The 26,283-nt window shown below is 48.3% G+C and overlaps 2 protein-coding genes across 5 annotated transcripts in view; one reads left to right on the top strand and one right to left on the bottom strand.

Moving 5' to 3' along the window:
- The window catches only part of TBL1X (transducin beta like 1 X-linked), a 236,124-nt gene extending 230,024 nt beyond the window's left edge, over positions 1 to 6,100 (top strand). For all 4 annotated transcript variants that reach the window (XM_064277949.1, XM_064277953.1, XM_064277950.1 and 1 more), the window contains 3 exons: positions 1,133 to 1,298; positions 2,483 to 2,584; positions 5,874 to 6,100. In XM_064277949.1, the coding sequence (XP_064134019.1) occupies positions 1,133 to 1,298; positions 2,483 to 2,584; positions 5,874 to 5,900 (295 nt within the window). In that variant the 3' untranslated portion in view covers positions 5,901 to 6,100. The remainder of the gene's footprint in view (positions 1 to 1,132; positions 1,299 to 2,482; positions 2,585 to 5,873) is intronic.
- Positions 6,101 to 14,151: 8,051 nt separating this feature from the next.
- The window catches only part of GPR143 (G protein-coupled receptor 143), a 32,136-nt gene continuing 20,004 nt past the window's right edge, over positions 14,152 to 26,283 (bottom strand). Inside the window, exons 6-9 of the mRNA XM_064278041.1 lie at positions 24,089 to 24,197; positions 22,879 to 22,996; positions 19,455 to 19,695; positions 14,152 to 14,243 (exon numbers count right to left, since the gene is read on the bottom strand). Coding sequence (XP_064134111.1) covers positions 14,152 to 14,243; positions 19,455 to 19,695; positions 22,879 to 22,996; positions 24,089 to 24,197 — 560 coding nt within the window. The remainder of the gene's footprint in view (positions 14,244 to 19,454; positions 19,696 to 22,878; positions 22,997 to 24,088; positions 24,198 to 26,283) is intronic.

Raw genomic sequence — 26,283 nt, forward strand, 5'->3', positions numbered from 1 at the left:
TCTCTTATAGATGAATTTGAAAGGAGCATAGTGATAGTCATTATTTTGTGAGCCAATCTGTTACTTAGCTACAAGGTGACCTCGGGCTAGTTTCAGTCCAAAGTTTAAAGTGTATCTCATGGCAGTAGTTTCGGGGAGTCCTCCAGTCTCAACTAGTCTCACCTAGGTCTGGTTTGTTTTTTTTGTTTTGTTTTGGGGAATTTGAGGTTCTGTTCTACATTTTTCTCCCGTTGCATCAGGGTCCGTCTGTTGTGGCCCTGATATACTTACTAGAATTGTTTTTGATGGCTCAGAAGGTGCTTTGGTATCGTGTGGCACTCATCTTGACTGTAAATTATCCTGTTCGTCAGCAAGTGTAAGAGGGACCCGCCATGGCATGGTGAGCCTTAATCAAGAGACGGAACTCCAGATAACAGCTTCTTGATACATACTCTTCTTTTAAATTCGAAAACTAACATTTGCAGCCCTCAGCAATGCGATTGTATATTTGGATGCGATTATGTTTTAATTCCTCTTGTATTAACATTTTCAGTTGTTCAGTTTGTGATTTTCCCAAATGAGCCTGTCTGCATTCGATTTAATTGATGATAAGAGATTTTACATTTTAAGTTGTAGGATTATCTTAGAAAACTTAGCAAAAATTCTACAAAAGTATTTGTCTTCCATATCTATAAAATACTCAAATGAACGTAGATGTCAATTTGTTTCCCTACTAGCCCCACCCAGAAAAGGGTTGTTTTTTTTTTTTTATGGGTCACTGAGTGGTGTAAATGGTTAACACACTTGGCTGCTAACCAAAACGTTGGAGGTTCGAGTCCACCCAGAGGCCCCTCAAAAGAAAGACCTGGAGATCTAATTCCGAAAAGTCATCTATTGAAATCCCCATGGAGCACAGTTCTACTCTGACACACATGGGGCTGCCATGAGTCAGCATGCCACTCCACGGCAGCTGGTTTTCTGGTTTGTTTTGTAACTAAGGTATTGTTTTCAATACATCTGAGCGGCACATTTTGGAAGAGAAAACGGTCACCAGTGTACTGTCTCTCCCAACTTGAAAGCTAGGGAAGAAAGGCAACACATAGAAACAAACCAGTGTGTCCCTGTGGTCATGTTTTCTCCACCGTTTTGCCAGTGCTTCGTTTGATTCTACGGTTCGACTCTGGGATGTGGAGCGAGGAGTCTGCATCCACACACTCACGAAGCATCAGGAACCTGTCTACAGTGTAGCTTTTAGCCCCGACGGGAAATACTTGGCCAGTGGCTCCTTCGACAAATGCGTCCATATCTGGAATACTCAGGTAATCCCCTGACTCCCAGGAAGATGCACAAACAGTCACATTTTCAGTGACCCAGGCTCAGAACAATGACCCTTTGTACAGTCAGTGAGCTGCCCCAATCAGATGGCTCTTGGCACACCCAATTCCCCAGGCAGACCCCAGCCCCAATGCCGTGTTCCCTCTGCTTCATATAGGCTGTGGGGTCGTCCCCCCAGTGGGTACCTAGAGCAGCTCCCCACCCCCAGAGAAAGTTTCGATTTCAGTTTTCCTCGGGGCTCTTGGCCACTAAATTCATAGCTTTAAGATCATTAAGTTTATAGAGCTCTGAGCCCATTGTCTTCTTAGAATATCTTCTTCCTTGAAGCGTTCTTCTCTTTGCTTTTTCTGAGCCCCTGGCATGGCATCTTCAACCTGTATCATTTTATTCTTGGGCATGAGCAGTCATCTCAGAAAAGCATTGTCCATTGTCATTACAGAAGCAGCCCTCTAGATACTGGACTAGGAGACGGCAGGGAGGGGCAGGGGGGTGCTTCCATGCAAGCTATCCAGGGCAGAGCAGCCAACTGGGGGGAAGCCAACCCCAGCCCCTTATATACTGTTTAGTCTGGAGGCAGACCAAACCTTAAGGGAGGTTGATTATATTAGGTTACGTTATGGAGAGAATTACATTATATTATGGGGGATAATTACATTGTGTTACGCGTAAGATCATTACGTTACATTACAGAAAGTCATTACATTACGGAAGGTCATGACATGACATGACGTGACGTTACAGAGGTAACTGCATTACGTTACACCATAGAGCAGCAGTTAGTCTAGTGTTGGTCAGACCACTGGGAACCGTAGCCTAGCCAAGTTGACACATAAAATTTACCATCACAGGAAGGAAGAATCTCAGATGAAGAATGTTTCAGAGAAGCTGATAGGGAGTCCTTGAGCGAAAGATGCCCATCAGACAAGTCGTGCATCCCCCTGCCACGCTGTCTTAGGCCAGGAGCTGCCTGTGGCCTCTGTGGAGATGTAGCCGTGGGTCAGCCATGCTCCCTGTGGTAGGAGCTCTGAGCTGCATGTTCCCACAGCCACAGCAGGTGTTTCTGAACATTCCTTCATGTGTTTGAAGCTTTCCATGGTAAACGAAGGGGCCGGGGGCTGCCCACCCAGGAAGTGTTCGATCTGTAAGCAACTCTTGCTTTGCCTTGCAGAGTGGAAGCCTCGTGCACAGCTACCGGGGCACCGGCGGCATCTTTGAGGTGTGCTGGAACGCGCGTGGGGACAAAGTGGGTGCCAGCGCGTCCGACGGCTCTGTAAGTGGCTCCATGGGTCTGCAGGACTGATGCGGGGAAGGGAGATGGATGGCAAAGGCTGGACCCTGAGAGGGACCAAACGGCCCCATGTCCAGGGGGCTGTCGTCAGTGGTAGGACTGGTCCTCAGCCACGGAGGGCTCAGCCAGGGCGTGGCGCACAGCAGGCACCTAGGAGTGCCTACGGAGAGAAGGAAACTTCCCAGCTGGGTCCCATCTCAGTATGCCCCACATCTGGGAATAGCCAATTGTTCATCCCTCTGAAATGCCATCCTACTCACCATGTTTGCAGTTAAGTCAGTGGTACTCAACAGGGTGATGATACCTCAACAGGGGACAGCCAGCAGTGTATGGAGACATCATGAGTTGCCACTACTGCCATCTAGGGGATGGAGACCAGGGATACTGCTCAGTGCCCTACAGTGCACAGGGTGGCCCCCACCACAGAGAATGACTAGGGGGTGGAGACCAGGGATGCTGCTCAACACCCTACAGTGCACAGGGTGGCCCCCACCACAGAGAATGACTAGGGGATGGAGACCAGGGATGCTGCTCAGTGCCCTACAGTGCACAGGGTGGCCCCCACCACAGAGAATGACTAGGGGGTGGAGACCAGGGATACTGCTCAGTGCCCTACAGTGCACAGGGTGGCCCCCACCACAGAGAATGACTAGGGGGTGGAGACCAGGGATGCTGCTCAACACCCTACAGTGCACAGGACGGCCCCACCACAGAGTGACTAGTGGGTGGAGACCAGGGGTGCTGTTCAGCACCCTACAGTGCACAGGACAGCCCCTACCACAGAGAATGACTAGTGGGTGGAGACCAGGGGTGGTGCTCAACACCCTACAGTGCACAGGACGGCCCCCACCACAGGGAATGAGTGGCCCCAAAGGTCACTAGTGCCGAGGTGAGACACCTGCTCCCATCTTATCTCCAGGTCCGTGCCCCAGCTTGGGCTCAGGCCACAGGCCACCTGGGTGCCAATGCCCCCAGGAGGGACATTGCCCATTCTGATTGTCCCCCAACATGAGGTTATCCTGATATCCAGGGCAGGGGTCACAGCGGCTAGTGGCAGAGGCTCAGTGTGCCCCCCGAGTGTCCTCAGAACTGTGTGACAGCTCAGATAGGAACATTTGTGTACACCCTCAGCGGTCAGTATGTTGTCCTTTTGGTGGCCTGCATGATGCTTAATGCTGGAAGCTGTGCCACCAGTGTTTAAAATACCACCAGCCATCTGCCCAGCTGTGTCTACACTGGATCTGCGACCCCGGTGATGGTGGCGGCTGGCCTCCCGGGTCCCACCATCACCCTTGGACGTGCACATTCCCTTCTATGTGGCTGTGCTTGGGTCGGTGTGGTAGGACCTCCAAGGCTAACCTGTTGAAGCTTCTGTGACCATTCTTGGACATTGGGTGTATCCTCGCACGGTCCATGGGCAGAGCCGGCCCTCGCTGGGGCCATCGTCTCCACTCCCTCCAACACTGGAGCTGAATCTTGCTCACTTTTTTTTTTTTAAGCCTTGGGAACGCCAGTCAGGCAGCTGGTATCTGGTGCTGGATGGAGTTCACTTTTCAGCCCTTGCAGCTCAGAGGGCTCTGCCTGCCTCCGCTCAGGCTCTCATCTGTAACCACACACTTGGGAAGCCGCCAGAGGGGATAGACGCATCTTACACCAAGTAACACGTGAGCAGAGTCCACACAATTCCCAGCAGAAATTCTCCAACCACCCCGCCTTTTTGCAGTTCTTCTAATGGTTCGGGCATGCGCTGCCCCAGGGCCTTTGCACATGCTGCTTCCTTCTGCTGGAACCTTCTGCAGATAACACTGAGCATGCGCCTTCAGGGCTCCACACATATCGTCCTTGCTGTTAATTTCCATCAAGTTGGCTCCGACTCATGGTGACTCCGTGCACAACAGAGTGAAACATCGCCTGGTCCTGTGTCGTCTTTATAATCAGTGATATTCTCAAGTCCACTCGTGCAGCCACTGTGTACTTTGAGTGCCTCCCAACCTAGGGCCTCATCTTCTAGCACCATATCAGACAATATCCTGTTGTCATCCATAGGGTTTTCATTGACTCATTTTCAGAAGCAAATCTCCAGGCTGTTCTTCCCAGTCTTTCTTAGTCTGGAAGCTCCACTGAAACCTGTCCACGTGGGTGACCCCGCTGGTATTTGAAATACCAGGGCATAGTTTCTGGCCTCACAGCAACACGTAGGCCACCGCAGTACACACACTGACAGACAGGGTGGGCACAAATGTTATTCCTGAACAAGCCTTCCGGGTCAGGCTCTTGAAGGGAGCGAGCCCTCTGCCCACCGTTGTCTGTTTCTTTCCATTGTTCATTCATACCTCACTTCATAGCACTTGTCTACGTGGCCCTTGGCTTGTCCGTTCCTCACCCTTGGCACTGTTGGCATTTGGGACTGGATCATTCTCTGTGGTGGGGGCTGTCCTGTGCACAGTAGGATATTGAGCAGCACCCCTGATCTCTACCCACTAGATGCCAGGAGCATCATCCCCTCCAAATTGTGACAACCAAAAATGTCTCCAGACAGTGCCAAATACCCTGGGGGACAGGTTCATAGCAGTTGAGAACCACTGTTCTAGAATGTTCTCTCCATGGGGCAGGTACCTGGGGTGTTCACTGCTGGCTAGCAGCATATGGCACGTAGTAGCTTCTCAATGTTTGTTGCATGAATGCCTAGGTTAACTGATTCTTTGAGAACTAGGAGGTTGTGCCCAGTTTTGATCTGATTCATCTTTTTTGTGGTACGTGGTTTGAGCCAGCGGCAGAAGAAGCATAATGACTTGAAAGTAAGACTCGTAACGTGAAATTAAAAATTACCCAAAAAAAAAACTCATAAGGTTGATAACTGTGAAAAGTGTCTTTAGAAGTCTGAGTGACTTTGTTTTCTTCTTTCCTAATGTTTTTTTCTTATTGAATTTTTTTTTTTTTTTGGTAGACAAGAAAGGGAATTAAACTTCCTTTAATGATCAAAGAATTTAATGGCATCACACTGAAATGCAGGCCTGCAAACTTTTCCTCTAAAGAGCTAGCTTCGTGGGGCCATGTGCTCTTGTGTCATAACTACTGAACTCTGCCATTGTAGTTCGAAACCAGCCACAGACAAACAAAAAGACGTGGCCATGTTCTAATAAAACTTTATTTATAAAACCAAGTGGCAGGCCAGATTTGGTCCTTGGGCCACAGTTCACCGACGACCTCTATTCTACAGATATCTGTGTGTTGTCTCTCAAGATGACATATTCTCTATCTTTCTTTCCAGGTGTGTGTTTTAGATCTGCGGAAGTGAACACAGGAAAGAGAATTCTAATGGACCAGCAATGTGGGGTTGACACCCTCTTCAAACACAATTCTATCAGCTCCAAAACTGTACAAACCTGACTCGCATTAGAGTGTACTTTGAAATCAACTCGTCCCTGGCTACAGGAGTCTATATATTTTTCATAACCTTCATCAAGAAGTTTCAAAAAAAAAAAAAAACACAACCCACAGTCCTATCATAGGGGGTAAGGATGGTGTTCCACCTGGGACGTTCACTCAGCCTGGGCAACACCAAGCCACCAGCTCACGCACGCACGGTTTGGTTTCCATCGGGAACAGGCTCCGATTGCAGAAAGGAAAAAAAAAGAAAACTGTGCCAAAAAAAAAAAAAAAGAAAGAGCAAAATGCTGTGATAAACCAAAAGGGGAAAAAAGGAAATTCCTCCTCCTTGTGGTGTGGTTTTTTTTTCCCCCCTTCCAATTTGGATACTACAGTTGCTCTCACAAAGGACGTTTCAAAACCAGTTTGTACGGATGAAATGTGCAACTTTGTAATCCCAACACTTTCTATTTTCTAGAATCCTTTTTGGTTGAGTGGTTTTTCTATCAGTTGGAATCCTGTCGTCTGGGGGCCCTTCAGTCTGGGAAGGAAAAACTGGGTAGGGTTCATTGCCTCTGTCCTGTCCCTGGGCTCCCCTCCCTGACCTGTGTCCTTTGTCTTGTGTGTCCCAGGACACCCTCAATAGATGCAGCCACATGGACCGATGACAGACTCTTGGATGGACAGCTTTCTCTCCCCCTTCTCCGTCTCACCTGCACTGCCCCTCAGCTACTTTCTTTCTGCCCCCTTCAGTAGTTGCTTCAGATCTTAGCATCTCGAGGGCACTTCTGACATGTAACAAGTGCTTTATATAAGAATGCAGGGCAGGGGGACTTTTTATAGGAGACAAAGAAAAAAAATGACTTATAAGAGAAAGAGCCCAGAGTATTTTTTGGGGAAAAAAAAAATTATTTTTATGTTGAAACAATTTTAAAATCTTAAAATGGCCACCAGACATAGAGAGTGTTGTGTGGTTCATATTTTAAAAGATTTTACGAAGACACAGGCAAGGTCTGAGGTAGCTTTTCCCCGTTTTTCCTTCAGCTTCACAAAAGGCAGTTAGGAAGACTCTAGTTGGAAAGGGATTGGTCCTGTGGATTAGCAGCAGGATGGTTCTGCAGCCAACGAGGAAAATTCTAGATCCTTGGGTCCAAGAGGGACATTGTCTCTGCCGGTTTGTGTTGACCTGAGCAACCAGAGGGAAAGAAATGAAGGACGATGTGCGCTCTGACCCTGAGGAACGCTTCCAAAACCAGGCGGTATTGACGAAGCCGTCAGCCTGCACAGTGCGATTTACGTTTCCCCTGTTAGCGACATCTTTCTCAGGCTGCGTTGCTGTCGTCGGCCATTTTCCTGTGGCCACTGTTGGCTTGTCCATGCAAGGCTGACTTCAACGACCCCAAGATTTGATTTTTTGTGTCAGCTCAAAAATAAATGTGGAAGGCAGGCTTTCATCCTGAAGAGGAATTGTAGAGTTAGAACGCCACTCATCATTCCTGCCACCTTTATGGGTTTTTGTTTCCCCTCTGGCAAGAGAGAAAAGGTAAAAGGTTTCCCTTAAATAATGGGTCTTTTTACTGGTTTTTTAAAAAAATTAAATGCAACTTTGTGTTTTGAGAGGAGTTCCGTTGGATCGAGTGACCTGTCATATAGCACGGCACTGACCTAGTTTTCAAACTAGCGATGGGGAAAGAAAGTTCTGGAAGGTAGAGCCTCTTCTCTCCTGCAGGCATAGGAATGGATGGGTGGGTGGCCAGCCTGGTGACGGTGGGTAGGTGTCAGCAGGGTGTGTGTCCCAGCAATGAGATATGGTGATAATTAAAGGGCGGTGGCCAAAAACCAGTGGTCAGGGAAGGAAAAGAGCGTCCAGTAGAATCTGCAATGTGCCGGAACCAGCTGTGGTCACTAGGGTAGATTGGTTGTTCTTGGCTAATTAACTGGCCTTTGCTTGGGTGTTTAATTATCCAAGCCCCATCTGTAGAAAGCCAAGAAGGCTGGTCTTGTAAAGAGGCAACGATCCAATTTTTGAGGACAGCAGGGAGCCCAGGTGAGGAAGGTGGGGTTCTGGATTCTGTGTGGGATGCAGTCTGTGGGGCCCAGACGAGCCCCAGGTAGAGGTGTGCTTATCCTGACAAGAGTGTCAGCTGTGGAGGACGGCCTGTTGTCAGGACATGGTTTGAGCTGTAGAAGCGCTATGGCAGATGTGTGTGCTAAGGGAGTCGTGAGCTAATCTTCACACGAAGGTAGGTAGCCAAGGTCTCACCCAGGTGTGGACTTGAGCCTCTTGATAAATCCAACCACGTCCAGAATCCTTACGTTGGAGCCGAGGGATGCAAGGCCTGGGGCGGGGGCTCAATCCCTGTGCACAGTAGTGCGCCCCCTACAGGCAAAGGAGGACCAGGTCCACAGAGCTGGCCTCCCCAGCCCGCCACCTGAGACAAGCTTGCCTGCCTTAGGCCACAAGGGGGACCAACCAAAAGAATGTGGCCGGTAAGCACCCCACAGTCAGAAAACGCAACCCAGTCCACTGCTGTTTACCGAGCGCCCACATCTGCACGCTATGTCTGTCCTGCCGCCAGAAGCCAGTAGATTCATCCTTGTGGTCAAGGGGTAGCCCATCTGTTGCGTCGTTGACTTCGTTTACAGTCCTGAAAAACTGTCCTGCTTACGTTAGTGACCAAATTGGATGCCGATTCCGAAAGCGACCCCAGCATGACGATTCTCCAGTGAGTCTCCACTTGGGTTTGAAGTGACCAGAGCCATGCCTAGCACACACCTGGGAAAGGACGCTGCCCCATGGGGCACCCGCAGGGCTGGGCGGCACAAGGCGACCCACATTCAAACCCATGTGATGCCGCCAGACTGGACTTCTGTTGAAACAGATCACGGAGCCAAGCAAAGTGCACTTTTGTCAGGTGGAAGGGTCTGCTTTGTTCCCTGTTGTTTCTCTCTTTTAACGTTTCGTTTTGCCTTCCCCCCGCCCCCCCAATTGTGTTTCTTGTCGAATGCAGAACTGTTTTCTCCGCCACTCACTGAAGTTTTGAATTCTGGCTTCTGCGGTTTTTATTGTCTGTGTCAGACGTACAGCCAGGCCTGGTTCCCCTCAGCGTTTTTCAGATTCTGTTCAGTCCACGCCCCTCCCCCCGCTTACGTTTGCCCTCCCGCCCCACTCACCCTCACACTCTGAGAGAAGAATCACCTTGTGCGTCGCAGCTCATTTGTTTCCAGAGAGAATCGACAGATCATATTCCGTGTCTTGAATAAATTGCTCTATTTTGATATGAGAGAACTTTGTGGGTCTGCTTTCTTGGTCTGTTCAGGAACACGCCCGTCCCCGTGGACACCCAGGAGTGAAGGCAGAACTCTGCATGTTCTAAGCGAGAAAACAGTTTGAGGGCCTCTCTCCGGGGCTGCTGAGTGAAACAGGAAAAAAGGGAACAGGGCACCGTGATTTGTTACAACGCAGCCCTGTTGCATTACAGCAGACTGAGATACATAAAAGGTACCAATAGTATCAGGAAACCCTGAAACGTGAGTTTCCTGTTCATGATTTGATTTCATGCTGGCTGTTTTAACAGTTTAAAGCAAGTGCATTTTCTCTCGTTGGTTTCTCAGAGTTTGAGTTCAAGGCTTAGCGTTGAGTTATAGGAAGAGCCCAGAGTTAAAGGAAATCATTGTCTTTTGCCCTTGGCCTCTGCGACATGCTGGCTGACTTCAAGCAAACATTGATTGATGTATCTGTGCATATGCTACTCATCATGTCCCTTGAATTAAGTGAAGGGGTCCCTGGGTGGTACAAGGAGGCTCAGGTGCTAACCATTGAGGCACCGTGGAAGAAAGGCCTTGTGATCTACTTCTGGAAAATGAGCCACTGAAGACCCTGTGGAGCACAGTTCTACCCTGACACCCATGGGCACACCATAAGTCAATTGACTTGATGACACCTGGTTGGTTTTCTTGCATAATTTCATTAATGGGCCTCGCTATCCTGTTGATGGTGGGTTCAGAGAGGCCAGGGCGGCCACTCAGCAGAGGCCGTTGCTCTGAGTCCAGGCTCTCTCTGCAGGAAGGAGTCACAGTCATTTCCCTCTAGTCCTTCCTTGTTCCTACATCACAGCAAAGCGGAGGGCGAAGGACCGTCCCTGCCTTTTCTGGGCTCCTCGCTTCTAAGGATGACTACCCAGGGGGTATCCTGAGTCCCCGTGGCCTTCACCTGTGGCACCTCAGGCTCAGACTCCTGGAGGGCCTACAGATCTTGAGTTGGCAATTGAAGGCTAAACGTTAAATCAACTGTCACCTTTAGAAAAAGGGTGTCCTGTCTCCCAGCATGGTCTGGAGTATTTTTTTTTTTTTAACACCTGCCAAGCTAATGGAGCATGTGTTCAGGTGGTGAATTTGGGTGATGTTCTGAGCACCCTGAATCCCAGTACAGAAACAGGAAGCTGCTGGGGAGAGCCACGTGGCAGGCAATGGCCCAGTGGAAATGCACACGTGGCCATGGTCACAGATGGCACCCTGGCTTTCAGCAGCCACACTGGTGACATGAACAGCACCAGATGGGTCTCTTTACAGTGCAGAGCGAGCAGGACTGGGACATGTGCTTGGCCACATTCTGTAGAGTTTTTGTCATCTTTACCACAGTGACTCTATACATGTTTGTCTGTTGAGACTCCAACTTGATTTTTTTTTTTTTCATTTTGGGTACCTAAGTTTCAACCTGGTGGTGCTGCATGCGTAAAGATTATTGTTGTTGTATGTTGTTAAGTCAATTCTGTCTCGTAGCGACCCTAGATGACAGTAGAACTGCCCCCATAAGGTTTCCTAGGCTGTAATCTTTACCAGGAGCACATTGACAGGTCTTTTCTCCTGCAGAGCTCCTGGGTGGATTCGAACCACTGACCTTGCAGTTTGCAGCCAATCATTTCACCATCGTGCCCCGTCTGTAAAGATTATAGCCTAGAAAACCCTATGGGACAGTTCTCCTCTACACTTTGGGCCGCCATGAATCAGAATCGACTCGATGGCAACAGGTGAGTTCTAACTGTTGATTGCTATTGATGGAAACCTGGAAATCCCTTTGAGAAATGTGTGAAAAACAGGTAGGAGGAGGAAGGAGACAGAAGGAGAAACTGGGTTCTCTTAGGCTTCACAAAAAAACACCATTTGGCTGACGACGGGGGCCTTTTTCTCAGAAGTGTCTTGCCCATACCAAGGTAAGCAAGGCAGAAGACAGGTCAACCTGGGCACAACGTGGGGAGGGTGTGGGAAATGTCTGGGGACAGGGCAGGGAGAACATTACCTATGGTACTGACCTCCCACTGAAAAGTTGGGTGAGTGTTCTGGAAACTGGTTTGAAATATAGTCACCTCCTGCAACAGGTACTTAAGAACCCTCACAAGGTAGGTGACTGGATCTATATGTTCTACCTCTAATAACCATCCCTACAAAATTGCAGGTGGTGATATCTTACTCCAAAACAGGGAAAGTAAGTAGACGTATTAAAAAGTTGTGATTAATGAAACTAAACAGACTGGCCTATGAATTAAAATCAGATGGGAACAGTCATCTTCCACTCAACCCCCACCATCCATGTCCCTCCATCGACAGCCTCCTGTTATAGCCCACCCAGACACCTGGCTCTAGGCCCCATCTCCCTCTCACCTCTTCGAGTACTCTGCCCTTTGGGTCTCCTCACCGTCACTCTCCTCCACTGGACCACCCCCCGGGCATCCAGGCATACCTGGGTGTCCGCCATCTTTAAAGGAAGACAACACGCCTCCTGAGAATCCACCTCCCCAGCTTCAGGCAGCAGCCTCCACAGGAGCCTTCCTGAAGACAGAGCCGAGTCTCTTTACCTTACTCGTCATCTGTTTGCTCAGTTACTGTCTTCTTATTTCCTAGGTTGGCTGGATGCAGCACGTTGCTGACAGCCATGTTTGTGTCCCCAGTGCCTGGCAAGTAGCCACGAGAAGGCCTCACAGTCTCCCTCTCACCTCACCCTATCAAGCCGCTGTACCACAGGGTGCAGCTGGTGGTGCTGGGTGTCCCATCCGGCAGGAGTCGTTTTAACTAGATGATCAGAGTTCTTTGCAAGCTTCAGACCCTTACTCTGGCTAATGTAAGCCACGAAGATGGCATTGGGCCACTCGGAGCTTCTCTGGGATGGCTGGAGAACCAGGCTGGGCAGCCAAGCAGACAGGAACAGCGGGCCACTTCAGGCCACAGGACTGGTCCTGTGTGACCGCCCATGCCCTGACACTACCTCCCAGACAGTCTGTGGCCGGGCCAACCACTACCCAAAAGCTCGTCTCCACAGCCCCTGCCTCACTGGCACTAGCTTCTAGCTCAAAGATGGGAGACACGTCAAGTTGGCTCTGCCCTGTCATGCGCTTGGGTTCTAGCTGCGAGGGAAGCTGAACAAGTGAGTAGCTAGCATCTCTGCTTTTAGAGTTAGGAGAGGGCTGTGCCCCAGCCTGTGGGTGGCGGTTGGGTGCTGTCAAGTCTATTCTAACTCATAGTGACCCTGTGTAACAGAGTAGAACTGCCCCATAGGGTTTTCTAGGCTGTCATCTTTACAGGAGCAGATCACCAGGGTCAGTCTGTCTCCCGTGAAGCCTCTGGGTAGGTTCAAACTACCAGCCTTTCAGTTAGCAGCCAAGTGCTTAATCATTGCGCCACCAGGACTCCTTCATCAGGTAGGGGAAACCCTCATATAGAGGTAGGGCTTCTGGGGCAGACAGAATGCCCTGCTGAGACAAACAGGGCAAACAACCCCCCCAAGAAAGTTGTCATAGAGTCAATTCCAAGTCATATAAGCTACGCCATAGACCAGGGTAGAACTGCCCGTAGGGTTTCCAAGGAGCAGCTGGTGGATTCGGACTGCTGACCTTTTTGTTAGCAAGCAAGCTTTTAACAGAAATCCTAACATCTTGGCAGCTTGAGGCCCTGGGCTGTCTGTGGCACTGCCACCTGGTTGGGCTCTGAACCCACCCACAGCTGTGTGACTGTCCAAAACAACCGCTCCAGAAGCTTCCTGGGCAGCCTTTCTAGAGAGGGCCTCTTAATCTTGATAGGAAGGTGTCACCTGGCCTTGCTGTTGGCAGTGTCCTGAGCAAATAGGGTGCCTTGCCTGGTTGCATGCATACTTGGGTGAGTTGTGACCCCAATATGAGCAAGAAAGCAAGCTTGAAAGTAAATGTATGATGGAAAAATGAAGACCCAAGCAAGAATCTGAGCGTTAAAGGCGTAGTCAGGTCCTGAGGATTCCTTAGACTATGTCATTGTTCCACACGACATGGGGACCAAAGGGTAGGATCCCTGGGGGTGCAATGGTTAGGCACTCAGCTGCAAACAGAAAAGTTGGTGGTTTGAACCCACCCAGCGGCTCCTCAGGAGAAAAGACCTGGCCATCTGCTCAGTGAAGTTTACAGCCTAGGAGACCCTATGGGGCAGTTCTGTTCTATCACATGGGGTCTCTAGGAGTCAAAATCGACTCAACAGCACCCAACAACAACATGCACCCTCTGGAGTCCCTGGGTGGTACAAATGGTTAACACATTCAGCTGCTAACCAAAAGGTTGGAGGTTCTAGTCCATCCAGAGGTGTCTGGGAAGAAAGGCCTGGAGATCTACTTCCCAAAACTCAACCATTGAAAACCCTATGGTGCACAGTTCTACTCTGACACACACGGGGGCACCATGAGCCGGAGTCCACTCCACAGGAACTGGTAAGCCCCCTCTCCGCCACCCAGGGGCGTGTGAAGAACGCTGGCCCTGTGTCTCGCTGCTGTTTGACGTCATCGGCACCGTAGTCCAAGCATTTGCTGGAGGCGTTGTTCAGACACAATCCAAGTGCTCAAGAATAACAACTTTTATTTGACTACTTTTCCAAGGACTTGGATCTGGCATTTAGATGACAGCCAGCCTCAGAAAACCTAACGGTAAAGAAAAGCCTAGATACACAGTGGGGTGGTTGGTCTAGAATGGATACTCCTTCCGATCCTAAGAGCACCCTCATGGCTCATTCCTCACTGAGAGGATCTGGAGGTGAAGTGCTAACGGGGTGACCAAAGGAAGGGGGGCAGATGCTGCCCCTTGCTGTGCAGCTGTGGACGGAGCACCATTCAAAAGAATGGGCATTCCCGAGGTTGAGAAATCTGGGGTCTGGGCCCTACCAGCCCCTCACGGGTCTCCCTGGGCTGGAGTTGAGTCGGCCTCATTTTCGTGGCGGGACCCACTAGTAGTGTGGATTTCAATCGTGCTGGCATCAGAACCTGGGGAGGAAGAGAGAGAGGGCTATGATGGTGGCTGTAGTCTGAGATGGTCCATCATGAGCCTTAGAAAACGCTCTTGGGGCTCAGCACTGTGTGTGGGACCTAAACAAGGCTGCATCACCCTTTCGCTCACTTTTGACTAAAGCATTCCAAAGGCCAGGACAGACCCTACACAACCCCCTAGGGCAATTGTTCTAGGATCCCGGGTCCATCTTCGGACTCCCAGCACCCCCCATTCAGTCCCTAAGCTGGGCAGCTGAGTATCTCAGACAAGCCACATGGATGCTGCGTAACGTAGGAGCACAAGGCATGGGACTTTGTGACCTCAGTGCAGCTTCCAGGGAGGCAGTAAGTCTAGCGTCAAGGACCCCTTGGTGGCCTGGTCACCTGTATTCGACGCCAGGACCTGCCTCCAGGGAAGGAGGCCGCCGCCCTCTGTAGAACTAAAACCCTTCCACATCATCTTTTTCTGGGCGAGGCCTCATGGTTTTAGCAAGCTGCCCCCTCCCGCAGCTCCGTGACACCACCCACAGAGAACCTTCTCACCTTCCCAGGCCCCATGTAAACACACATGGAGCAGAGACCCTGCCTAACAAATCTTTGCCTAATCATAAACAGGAACTCCTTGGAAACCCTATGGGGCAGTTCTGCTCTGACCTCTAGGGTTGCTATGAGGCGGAATCAACTTGATGTCAACTGGCTTGGTGTTTTTGGTTTTAGTCACCACCACAGAGCAAACGCCTGGCACAGCACCTGACACGTGGAAGGGGCTCCATGAGCACATGCCGAGGGATGAGCACAGTGGGATCAGAGCCTTGGCATCCAACGGGAGCATGTGTAGAGACTGATGGGTGTAGGGAAGGGGCGACGAGAAGTACAGAGTTTGGGAAGAATGTTAAGAGTTATATGGAAACAAGGAGCTGATAAATTGTGGCGACGGGAGAGGCCATGGCTTGGAAAGGCCTAGAGAAGCCTGAGCTACAAGAAAGGTGGCAATATTGTCAGACAGGCAAGTAGGACAACATCTCCCCTCATAAGACCACACTCTGGGTTGCGGGGGGAGAAGGCAGGGTCCGGCGCTGGGTTGAGGGGACTCTGAGACGACACATGTCTGTGTGCTCAGAGCAGGTGGGATGTACTCCCTGAAGAGAGGGTGAAGGAGGCGTTTAGCAGCTAGGGAAAGGACCAACTGTGGTGTTGACCCTACAGCCAGGTCCAGCAGGAGAGTCCAGGTTGCTGACAAGGTTGGTGGGAGAAGACCCATTTGTTGGAGGGGAACCCACTTTTCCTGGAGACCGAGGACCAGCTGGGAAGACTGCTAGACAGCCCTTCCAGTTCCACGAGATTCCTGCTAGAAGGGCTGGTGGCTCTTCAAAAAGACTTGGTTCTAACAGGGTCACCCACTGTTTGTGACGATGTGCCGGGCTCGTGGGAACTGCGGCTGTTTTCTGTGGGCCTCTTCCAAAAGATCTTGCGCTGCTGTGTCACATGGTGACTCGTGATCAAAGTCTGGGCTGAGCACACCCCATGACCTCTCACTCCAGGGCATGCCAGGGTCCCGTGGTTTGAAGAGTTCCCGGTCCTTTCATCCTCCCCCGGGGCTCCACAGAAGAGAACGTTTGTGTGCAGCAGCCCGCCCTGAAGCAAGCTCCATTGGAGCTGCCACCTGAGCAGGCCTGCCTGCCGCCCTGTGAGTTCGCTGGGCACTGGGGCTTCGCGCCAGGCCTCGAAGGTCTCTGTGAAGGACAACGTGCTGGCAGACCAAGGCTCCGAGAAGACAGTCAATGCAGCCACTGGGGGAGGTTGGCTAATTTCCCGTTAATGAAAGATCTGAGTATCTAAGGGGCGTTGCAGCAGGAAACTCAGGCCACAGCGACCTCATGGTGTCTGAGGGCCAAACCCCTTGCTAGAGACCCCCCTTTGATGAGCGAAGCCCACTAGGGTCCTCGGAGCCCTCCCCAGCCCCACGCAGAGCTGAGATTTGGGAAGGTGTGTTGGAGGTCCCATCTTCTCAGCGTCCATTCCTGGACCCCTTGAAAAGCTGGAGCCAGATCCATGACCAGCAGCACCAAGCAGGAACCCCAAGAGATTCCGACACCTGGGCCTGGATCCCCTTCTAGGTGTTGAATTTGATTTGGCAAGTGTGACAGGGCCCGGGGGCCTGGACTTCGTTCTCCACACTTTCCTAGCAACTACAGCCTGTGCTGCCCCTGTATGTCACATGCTGTGGGGGAAACTCCACCTGAGCTCGACTGGTTGGTGGGCGTGAGAGAAGGCCCGACTCCTGGAGCAGGGTCTCAGAGCATTGCTGGAGACTGGGCTGCTGGAAAAAACCCTACTCATGCGTGACACTAGGTTTCGTGGACCTGTAGGGGGAGGTGGCTGGTCTCATTGCCATGAAGAGCAGAGAAATGTTGCAGATGGTGGCAAAAGACAAGAAGCCCATGCTAGCACGAGGGCTTTTCAGAACATGAGAAGAAAAGGCCTTGAAGGCAGCCTCTGAGCTCCCCACGTGCCCCTGCTCAAAAGAAACATGGCTGAGCCTCCAAGATGCCACTGCTCTGCTTGGTGTCCTGGAAGCCCCACATTTGTCTCTACAGCATACTGAAAAGGGCCCCACTCACAGTGGGGGAGGCATGTTTGGGGTTTGCAAAGTGCAAGACAAGGAATTGGGGAGAACAGAGTTACGGAAGAGACAGGGATTGTGGGAAATATGTGGAATTCTGGGAAAGAGGGAGAATTGTGGCAGACACAGGTAGGTAGCAGGGAATGGAGAATTATAGAAGAAACTGAAAATGTGTGAGGGCAAATGGAGAATTGTGGGAGAGACAAACTGGGAAGTATGGAATTGTGGGAAACAACAGAATTGTGGGAGAGATGAGGAATTGTGGGAAAGAGGGCATCGTGGAAGAGACAAGGAATTGCAGGGGAGAAAAGAAAATTGTAGGAAAGACTGGAGAGGTGTGAGAGAACGGAGAATTACAGAAGAAAGCCGAGATATGTGAGGAGAAACGAGAATTCGGAGGTAGAACAGGAATTTTTAAGAGAAACGTAGGAATTGTTGGAAAACAGAACTCTAGGAGAGACAAGGAATTATGGGTTGTAAATCAAGAACCAGTGGTACTGAAGGAAAAAGTTCAAGCTGTAACTGAAGACGCTGGTGAAAAACACGCCCCCGGAACTGAAGAAATACCCACTGAGCTGCTTCAACAAAGCCGTGCAGTCTGCTGGCATCTAACCGGCAGAGGCCAGGGATGCTGCCACGTATTGTATGGTAACCGGCAGAGGCCAGGGATGCTGCCACGTATTGTATGGTAACCGGCAGAGGCCAGGGATGCTGCCACGTATTGTATGGTAACCGGCAGAGGCCAGGGATGCTGCCACGTATTGTATGGTAACCGGCAGAGGCCAGGGATGCTGCCACGTATTGTATGGTAACCGGCAGAGGCCAGGGATGCTGCCACGTATCGTATGGTGCAAGGACAGTCCCCACCACAAAGAATGGTCTAGTGCCAATGTCAGTAGTGCCAAGTTTGAGAATCCCTGCTCTGGAGGGAGAGTAAGCAAAAGAGAACTCACTTCTATCTCTGTCAATCCCCTGCTGAAGAAAGTCAAAGCAGCCTTAATGTCCCTGAACACATTCAATCTTTTTTTAAACTTTCTAACTCTCTTAGATTCTCTCTCCCTCCTGTTTTAGATATCGGGGGGCGAGAGGGGGCGGGTACAATAAAGTGACAGTTATCAAAGATCTCCTTGCAAGGGTTAATGTGCTGGTACCTTTCAAATCGTTAGGGCAGTTTAACTGTCACAGATGTCAGAGCAGTGCATTTTAAATGTTTTTTCTAATCCAAAAAATATATATATATATATATTTTTTTTTTTTTTGCGAAAACAAAACCTTACAGGGAACCCTAAACCATAAGCACCTAAGAGCAGTATATTAGCAAAAATTTATTTCATAAGTTACAATTTGATTTTTCTAAAAAATAAAAATATAACCAATTATGAATATAACATTGCTTTAGTTGTCAACGCAAAACTCAGAAACCAGAAAGTGAGGTGAAACTTAGCCTTCTACCAATTTCAACATCTAATTTTGTTGTGTTTTGGTTTGACTGCACCATATCAAGAAAATCTAGTTTTAAATGGGTAAGTAACTGAAAATGGTAGATAGAAGTTTTTAAGTCGTTCACTTTTCATTCTCAGGACAGTCTTCGCTGAATCAGATAGGGCAGGAGAAACGTTAATCTGAGCTCTCCACCACCCATCTGTCAGTCTGTCCTACTGCGGTGGCTTGTGTGTTGCTCTGATGCTGGAAGCTATCCTGCAGGTATTTTAAATGCCAGCAGGGTAACCTGTGATAGACAGGTTTCAGTGGACCTTCTGGAGTAAGACTAGGAAGAAAGGCCTGGCAATCTGCTGAAAATCAGCCCATGAAAACCGTATGAATCACAACAGAATATTGCCTGATAGAGTGCTGGAAGATGAGCCCCCCAGGTTGGAAGGCACTACACAGTCACTGCAACAAAGGACTCAGACATATCAACCGCATCTAACGATAGCGCACACAGATGAGCCAACCTACTGGCACAAACTAATGGGTCAGTGGGCTCCCAAGGGTTAATGTTTGGTAGACAACGTTTTGGTATGCCTTTTTTTTTTTTCCGTAGGCAAAGATTTTAATATGAATTTGGGACTAGAATTTGAATCATTTATACGACGCCTGAAGTGCCCCCTTAGGGTTCTGCAGAGTCTGTAAATGGAAAGGACAGATTAAAGGAACTAGTTGGCTGGTGGCTTTTTGTCCTCAGTGCCCCAAGTGAGCTGGACAAACTAAACCAGGCCTACAATCTAAAGAGGTCATGGAGTATCATTCACTGTCTGATAGCAAATATTAGGAAGGAGGTGAAAGTGACAATTTATCTCATATTCAAAATGCCCCCCAGGCCAATGGGGGCCTGGTTATAATCAATACAAGACCACAAGACCACAGAGCTTCCTATCTGCACGAGAGGCGCCATTAAAATACTCAAAGGTAGGGGGTGATGAGACCCAAGATTAGCGTCCATGCCAGCTATTCTAACTGTCCACTGGCTCCATTTGAAGGGCCCTGGGGATGTCATCAACTCCTCTGGACCCTGTCGCCTTATTATTTGGTTCCAGGGTTGCTCTGGGCCCCTGGTCCTCCTGCCTTGGGAGATGGGGCATTACCTTCAGACAGCAGGCTCAGAGCCTCATCGGAAGCAAGCCGGAAGCCCGGCATCTTCTTCCTGGTCCCCTGGCTGTCACAGGGCTCAGAGGACCCCGGGGGGGAGGCGCAGGCCTGCTCAGCCTCCGGGGTCATCAGGGATTCCCACTGCAGCTCCTTCCTGGGAGAGAAGTCCAGGCTGCACCCTGTCCAGCCGTAGAAAGCCAGAGACAAGAGAAAGCCTTGGGCTGGATTCAGCATCCCCTGGATGGGAAGGAGGAGAAAGACACAGGGGGTCAGTCAGGGCATCCTAGCAGGAAGGAGAGTGGTCAGTGGTCCCACCAACGGGGCTAGAGAACTTGGGAGGGGCCCAGAACACAGGGCTAGGGCAAGACACAGATGGGCTGTTGATGCTGTGCCTGCGGTGGGCCTGAAGAGCGAAGTGGGAGGGACAAGGTGGACGAGGAGGAAGAGGGAAGAGACAAGAGGGGGAGGGAGGGGAGAGGAAGTGGGAGGAGAGGTGAGGAGGAGGAAGAGGCAGGAAGAAGGAGGGGAAGGAAGGGGGAAAAGTGAAGAAGGCGGGAAGGAGGACCAAGGAAGGGGGAAGAACAGAAGGGTTTCCAAGCTTCCTGCAGGCTGACACTGGTCACCACATCCCAGCACTTTTTCTCTCCCAACTATTTTAGTGAACTGTTTTAACTCTACTTAATATGAAGGTTCCAGTCTGTGATCTGGCATTTGGTGTAGAAGGCAACTAGGAAACAAAGGTGTTTATGCATAAAAACAATGAATCCTGCCATTATTTCGCAAAAAGACAAAAAAAAAAAATTAGGGGGCAGAAATAGTTATCTGGTAAAACAGCATAATTATTTAAATTAGAAAATGCTATCAGAAAGGTTAACCTTATTGAGCCCAGTAAACAACCAACAACTTCCTGCTGCCATCAAGTTGATTCCAACTCATAGTGTGACCCCATAGGACAGAGTAGAACTGCCCCATGGGTTTCCAAGGAGTGGCTGGTGGATTTGAACTGTCAACCTTTTGGTTAGCAGCCAGTCTCTTAACCACTGCGCCACCAGGGCTCCAATAGGAAGTATATTTAAATAACTGGAAATGTTGGGGAGAAAACCAATGTCTAGAGAGCCCTTTGCCCAATCCCCACCACTGCTACCACCAAAAATAAAACAAATGAAAAGCAAGGGAAAGAGAAAAACGCTAACATCTGGACATATCACCAAAATACATCTGAATGTCATCTGAAGCATGTTTCTCAGTTCACAAACAACGGGGCAAGGAGGCTTGATCCACCAGCTTTCAAAGATCTGGTTATTCTTCAGGTCTTGGTGAATGAGCAAGTGAGTTCAGGACACAGAATCCTTGGAGTGCCAACGTGCAGGGTGAAATCCAACACCACCATCTGGTAGCAATGAGGAAATTCCATGGATTCATGCCCAGGGAGCTGAACTTTGGAAGGCCAAGGCTAGTAAGTAAAGGACTCACTCAGCTAACTTGTAATTAACCAAGCCTTATGCTTTTTTTTTTTTTAATGCTAAAACAGATTCCTCCCCAAGTAAAAATCATAGCAGGGCCATTTCTCACAGTAAATGGGAGAGAGGAGGAGGAGACAGAGACAGCACCTGTGATCCAAAAACACACCAAAGCCACTAAAAAAAAAAATTTTTTTTTTTTTTACTTTGGTAAAACTCAAGAAAGTTGTCAACAGCCTCTTTTTTCCTATTTCATGACTTCTAGCAATAAGCTAGAAACCCTGATGTCGTAGTGGTTAAGAGCTACAGCTGCTAACCAAAAGGTCGGCAGTTCGAATCCACCAGGCACTCCTTGGAAACTCTATGGGCAGTTCTACTCCGTCCTATGGGGTCGCTATGAGTTGGAATCAACTCGACGGCAACGGGTTTGGTTTTTGGCTTTAGCAATAAGCTGGTTGCCAGATAATAAGCTGGGTCTGTTGTAAGGAGCCTTGGTGGTGCAGTGCTTAAAGCACTCAACTGCTAACCAAAAGGCTGGCAGTTCGAACCCACCAGCTGCTCCACAGGAGAAAGATGTGGCAGTCTGCTTCCGTGAAAATTTACCGCTTTAGATTTAAATAGGAGAAAGATGTGACAATCTGCTTCCATAAAGATTACAGCCTTGGGAACGCTATGGGCAGTTGTACTGTGTCCTACAGGGTAGTATAAGGTGGAATCAACTCGATGCAACGGGTTTTTTTTTTTTTTTTGGATGCCATCGAGTCAACCCCAACTCATAGCGACCCCATGTGACAGAGTAGAACTGCATCCCTAGGGTTTTCTAGGCCGTAAATTTTTTAAATTTTCATGGGGGCAGATGGCCAGGTCTTTCTCTTGCAGACCTGCTGCTACGTAGGTCCAATCTAGCCTTCCTGCTTTTCAAACGGTGTGCAAAGAGCCCTGGGAGCCAGCAGAAAGCCCTCAGATCCAGCAGAAAGCCCTCAGAGCAGCTAGCTGGAAAGAGAGCAGCTTCTTTGCTTCTGTCGAAGGAGCTTTTCTCCCCTGCACCCTCCACCCTGGGCTTCTGAGTCAGAATCCGATTAAACATAGGGTCCTGAAGGCTGAGAATGAGCCTGGAGAACACTGTGTGTGATAAAAACACGTCAACTTAACCGAGGGGACCATGTGAGACTCCAAAGCCCAGGAACCAAGGGGGTCGGCGCTGGGCTTATTTTCACATCCTCGCCAATCAGATTTTCCCCTACTTCACAAGTACCATAAATGGTCATTTAACATAGCACAAAGCACACTTTCCTGCCACCAGCTCCACGTACAGATTTCTTATTATAAATGTCATATAATCAAAATATTGAGAGGAATATCTACCCAAGACCCTACCCACCCTAACAAGCTGATAATCATTTCGTGTGTTTCCACCCAACATGTTTTTACAGATTTGCTTTTCTGTAGTTGTGTATACTATAATTTTACAGTCTACGTTTTCCACCTAATACTGGAGTTTTCATAATCATCATTCTTAACGTCTGCATAACATCCCATCAGGAGCCCTGGTGGCGCAATGAGGAAAGACCATGATTGACATAAGCATTCCCCTCTTGCTGGAAATCTGGGTTGCCTATAACACTGTGTACAACACGGTTAATGCTGTGAGGAATATCTTCACCCCATGCCTCTTCCTGGAATATTGGTCTGGAATATTGCTTCCGGACAAATTCCTAGATATTATGAATTTTCCAAATTGATTTTCACGAGAGGTACCCACTTAATAATGATTCCAACAGTGAATGAGGCTGGCTCAGTACACTGCAGCCAAGAGTGGGTAACCCAGGAGCCTATTAAAATCGCTATATATTTAAATAACAATACATTGTGAATCTGGTTTCTTTCTTTTTTTTTTTTTAATTTTTTTTTTCCTTGTTTTTTCTTCCAGGAAGAAAATTTAATATCACAATTGACCTACCATGATGACCCATGTGGTCTTGGCTGCAATCCTGACATATTTCAAGGAGCCTCTGCTGATATCTGGTTGCATTTCAAGATAGAACAAAAGACTTTCATTGATGATATTCGACAACCAGCTGTTGGAAAGGAAACAGCCCACAGGTAAAAAGAACATACAACAAAATGAGGTTTTAGACACTGGGGGTAGGGGGCTGGTTTTCCTCAAGGACTAAAAGTCCTAAGTCTCGGGGGACAGATAAGCAGTTCTGTAGTAAGGGACATTCAGAATTTAATTGGAGAAATGTAGCTCCCTCTTTCAGGCTAAAGCAGAGACCAACAAATGCCTACAGCAGTAACACTCAACACCACATCAGGGTGTAAGGCTCCAGCCCTGGATCGAATTACCCAGAATTCACTCTTCCTTTGAGGAGTCACCCCAAGTTTTGATGGCAATGAAAACACATCTCAGTTTGGCATTTCATGTTGGAATGCTGTAGTGCTATTGTGGGTGGATGAGTGAACTTCGAAATGAAGAGCTGAGTGTATTTCTAGAGGGAGATAATTTACATGCCGCCCTAGGAGGGCACCCAACGAACTGCCTCGTAGCAAACAAATTATTTACACTGCCAAGACATGCCGTGTCCTTAGGAGTATCACTTCATCGCAATGAAGAGTTTTCTGATGGCCTGGGCTACGAGTCTATTTTCAGAGCATCCACCTGACGCTTTGGGGCAGGATACTAATGGTGGGGAGAACTGGGAAGAGAAAAATTTGACTCTGTTCTCTACCCTTCTAGACCGAGCTATGAGTCACCCCACTAAAGACGTGTCCATGCCCCTCTGTTGGACACAGAAGTTCTAGGATACAAATGGGCAAATAGAAAAAGCATGATCAACGGCTTTATTTTGAAGTTAACTCCAGCAATGGGACAAAATACCGGAAGCGTATGGTTGGGATGTTTGAAAACTAAACTCGGGACTTCCTGTTCTAAGGGCTTTACATACACTCTGAGTACATACAGATGTTTCCAGAAGCTCATCAACTGTGGGCTTGCTTTCCTTCTTCTGTGAATTTCCTCACAGGGCACCTGGCACAGGTTCAAAGATTCCCTTTCTAAAGACTTTTCCCTCTGGGACTTCCGGGTCACACTCAGACAAACAAAATGGCAAACTGTTTTCAGATCCCCACTAGCAATGAGAAAAAAAAAAAAAAACATTGAAGAAGTTTACCAAATAATTAAAACCAGCATTATTTTGAAAAATCGGATCTTGATCACAGCTCCCATCCGTCTCTCGTTCTCTGTGTAAATGCCTTGTCTTCCTTTTAGCAAAGAGGCCACTGTAAAGAAGAGAAGAGAACAGCAGGTACTGTTCACTATTAAGGTTTGTCGAGTAGCAGGGAAGGGCGTTGAGTAACAGGGAAGGGCATCAAAGCGGTCGGGAGTCCATGGCAGAGCCAGGAGACCGAGAAGAAAAGCAAAATGCAGATAATTATTCGTCTGCAACTTCCAACTGGGAGACCCCTAGACTCTAGGGAAGATATATATAGATAGAAATACAGATTTTAGTTTTTAGTTGTTGAGAATATACACAGCAGAACATACACCAATTCAACAATTTCTACATGTCCAATTCGGTGACACTGATTTCATTCTTCAAGTTGTGCAGCCATCCTCACCCTCCTTTTCTGAGTTTTTCTTCCCCCATTAACGTAAACTCACTGCCCCCTAAGTTTCCTTTCTGACCTTTCAAGTTGCTGTTGTCAATGTGATCCCATAGAGATAGTTCTTAAAAGAGCACAGTGCTCAAAGCAGACCTTCTTTACTAACTAAGCTAAACTACTGTTTGGTTTTAAGAAGGCTTCAGGAGATATTCTTGGCTTAAGGTTTAAAGATTATCTCAGGGCAATAGTTTCAGGGGTTCATCCAGCCTCCATGGCTCCAGAAAGTCTGCAGTCTATGAGAATTTGAAATTCTGTTCTTCATTTTCCCCCTTTTGAGCAGGATTCTTCTACAGAATCTTTGATCAAAAGGTTCAGTAATGGCAGCTGGCACCATCCAGTTCCTCTGGTCTCATGGCAAAGGAGGCAGTTGTTCATGGAGGCAATTAGCCACAGAGACTATATATATTTTAAAGATTTTGCTTTTAAATAATTTTAGATTTACATAAGCATTGCAAAGATACTACAAAATGTTCCTATACCTGTACACCCTTGACCTGTTCAGCATCATAGAGACATGCAAGCCTCCACTGACAGACAGCTGGTGGCTGCATATAAAGTGCACTGGCTGGGACTTGAACCCTGGTCTCCTGCATGGAAGGTAAGAATCCTACCACTAAACCACTACTAACTAAACTCCAGACTTTATTCATATTTTGCCAGTGTAGTAACTATATTTTTAAAGGTTTCTCTATTATAAAGGGTAATACACTGGCAGTTTGAATCCACCAGCCACTCCCTGGAAACCCTGTGGGACCGTTCTACTCTGTCCTATAGAGTCGCTATGAGTTGGAATCAACTCCACCGCAAAGGGTTTTTTTTTTTAAATATTGAAAGAGTCTAATTTTCCATCACAATTTGTAAAATATACAAAAGCTTGGAGAAGAATTAACGACCCCCAGTCCCACCACCCAGAAAACACCGTCCGCATCTAGTGTATTTTCTTCCAATCCTTTTTTCCTTGTTTTGCTATAAGTTGTTTTCATTTGTTTGATTAGTAGAATTCCAATTTCTCATGAAATTTTTTAAAGACAAAAAAAAGATATATTGAGTATTTTATTATTTTTATTTATTTAATCTTTTTTTTTACTGTACTTTAGATGAAGGTTTACGGATCAAACTAGTTTCTCATTAAATAATAATCCACATATTGTTTTGTGACATTGGTTGCCAACCCCATGACATGTCAACACTCTCCCTTCTCAACCTTGGGTTCCATGTTACCAGCTTTCCCCATTACTGTGCCCCTTTAGTGTCATTTTGTTTTATGGGCCTGTCCAATCTTTGGCTGAAGGGTGAACCTTGGGAGTGACTTCATTACTGAGCTAAAAGGGTGTCCGGGGAGCACCAGGATTACTCCAGTCTCTGTCAGACCAGTAAGCCTGTTTTTTTTTTTTTTTTTTTCGTGAGTTAGAATTTTGTTCTACATTTTTCTCCAGCTCTGTCTGGGACGCTGTATTGTGATCCCTGTCAGAGCAGTCAGTGGTGGTAGCCGGGCACCATCTAGTTGTGCTGGACTCAGTCTGGTGGAGGCTATGGTAGTCGTGGTTCATTAGTCCTTTGGACTCATCTTTCCCTTGTGTCTTTGGTTTTCTTCATTCTCCCTTGCTCTAGATGGGGTGGGACCAGTGGAGTACCTTAGATGGCCACTCACGGCTTTTAAGATCCCAGACACTACTCACCCAAGTAGAATGTAGAACATTTT

The sequence above is a fragment of the Loxodonta africana genome, chromosome X, assembly GCF_030014295.1.
Source record: "Loxodonta africana isolate mLoxAfr1 chromosome X, mLoxAfr1.hap2, whole genome shotgun sequence".
Classification (NCBI taxonomy): domain Eukaryota; kingdom Metazoa; phylum Chordata; class Mammalia; order Proboscidea; family Elephantidae; genus Loxodonta; species Loxodonta africana.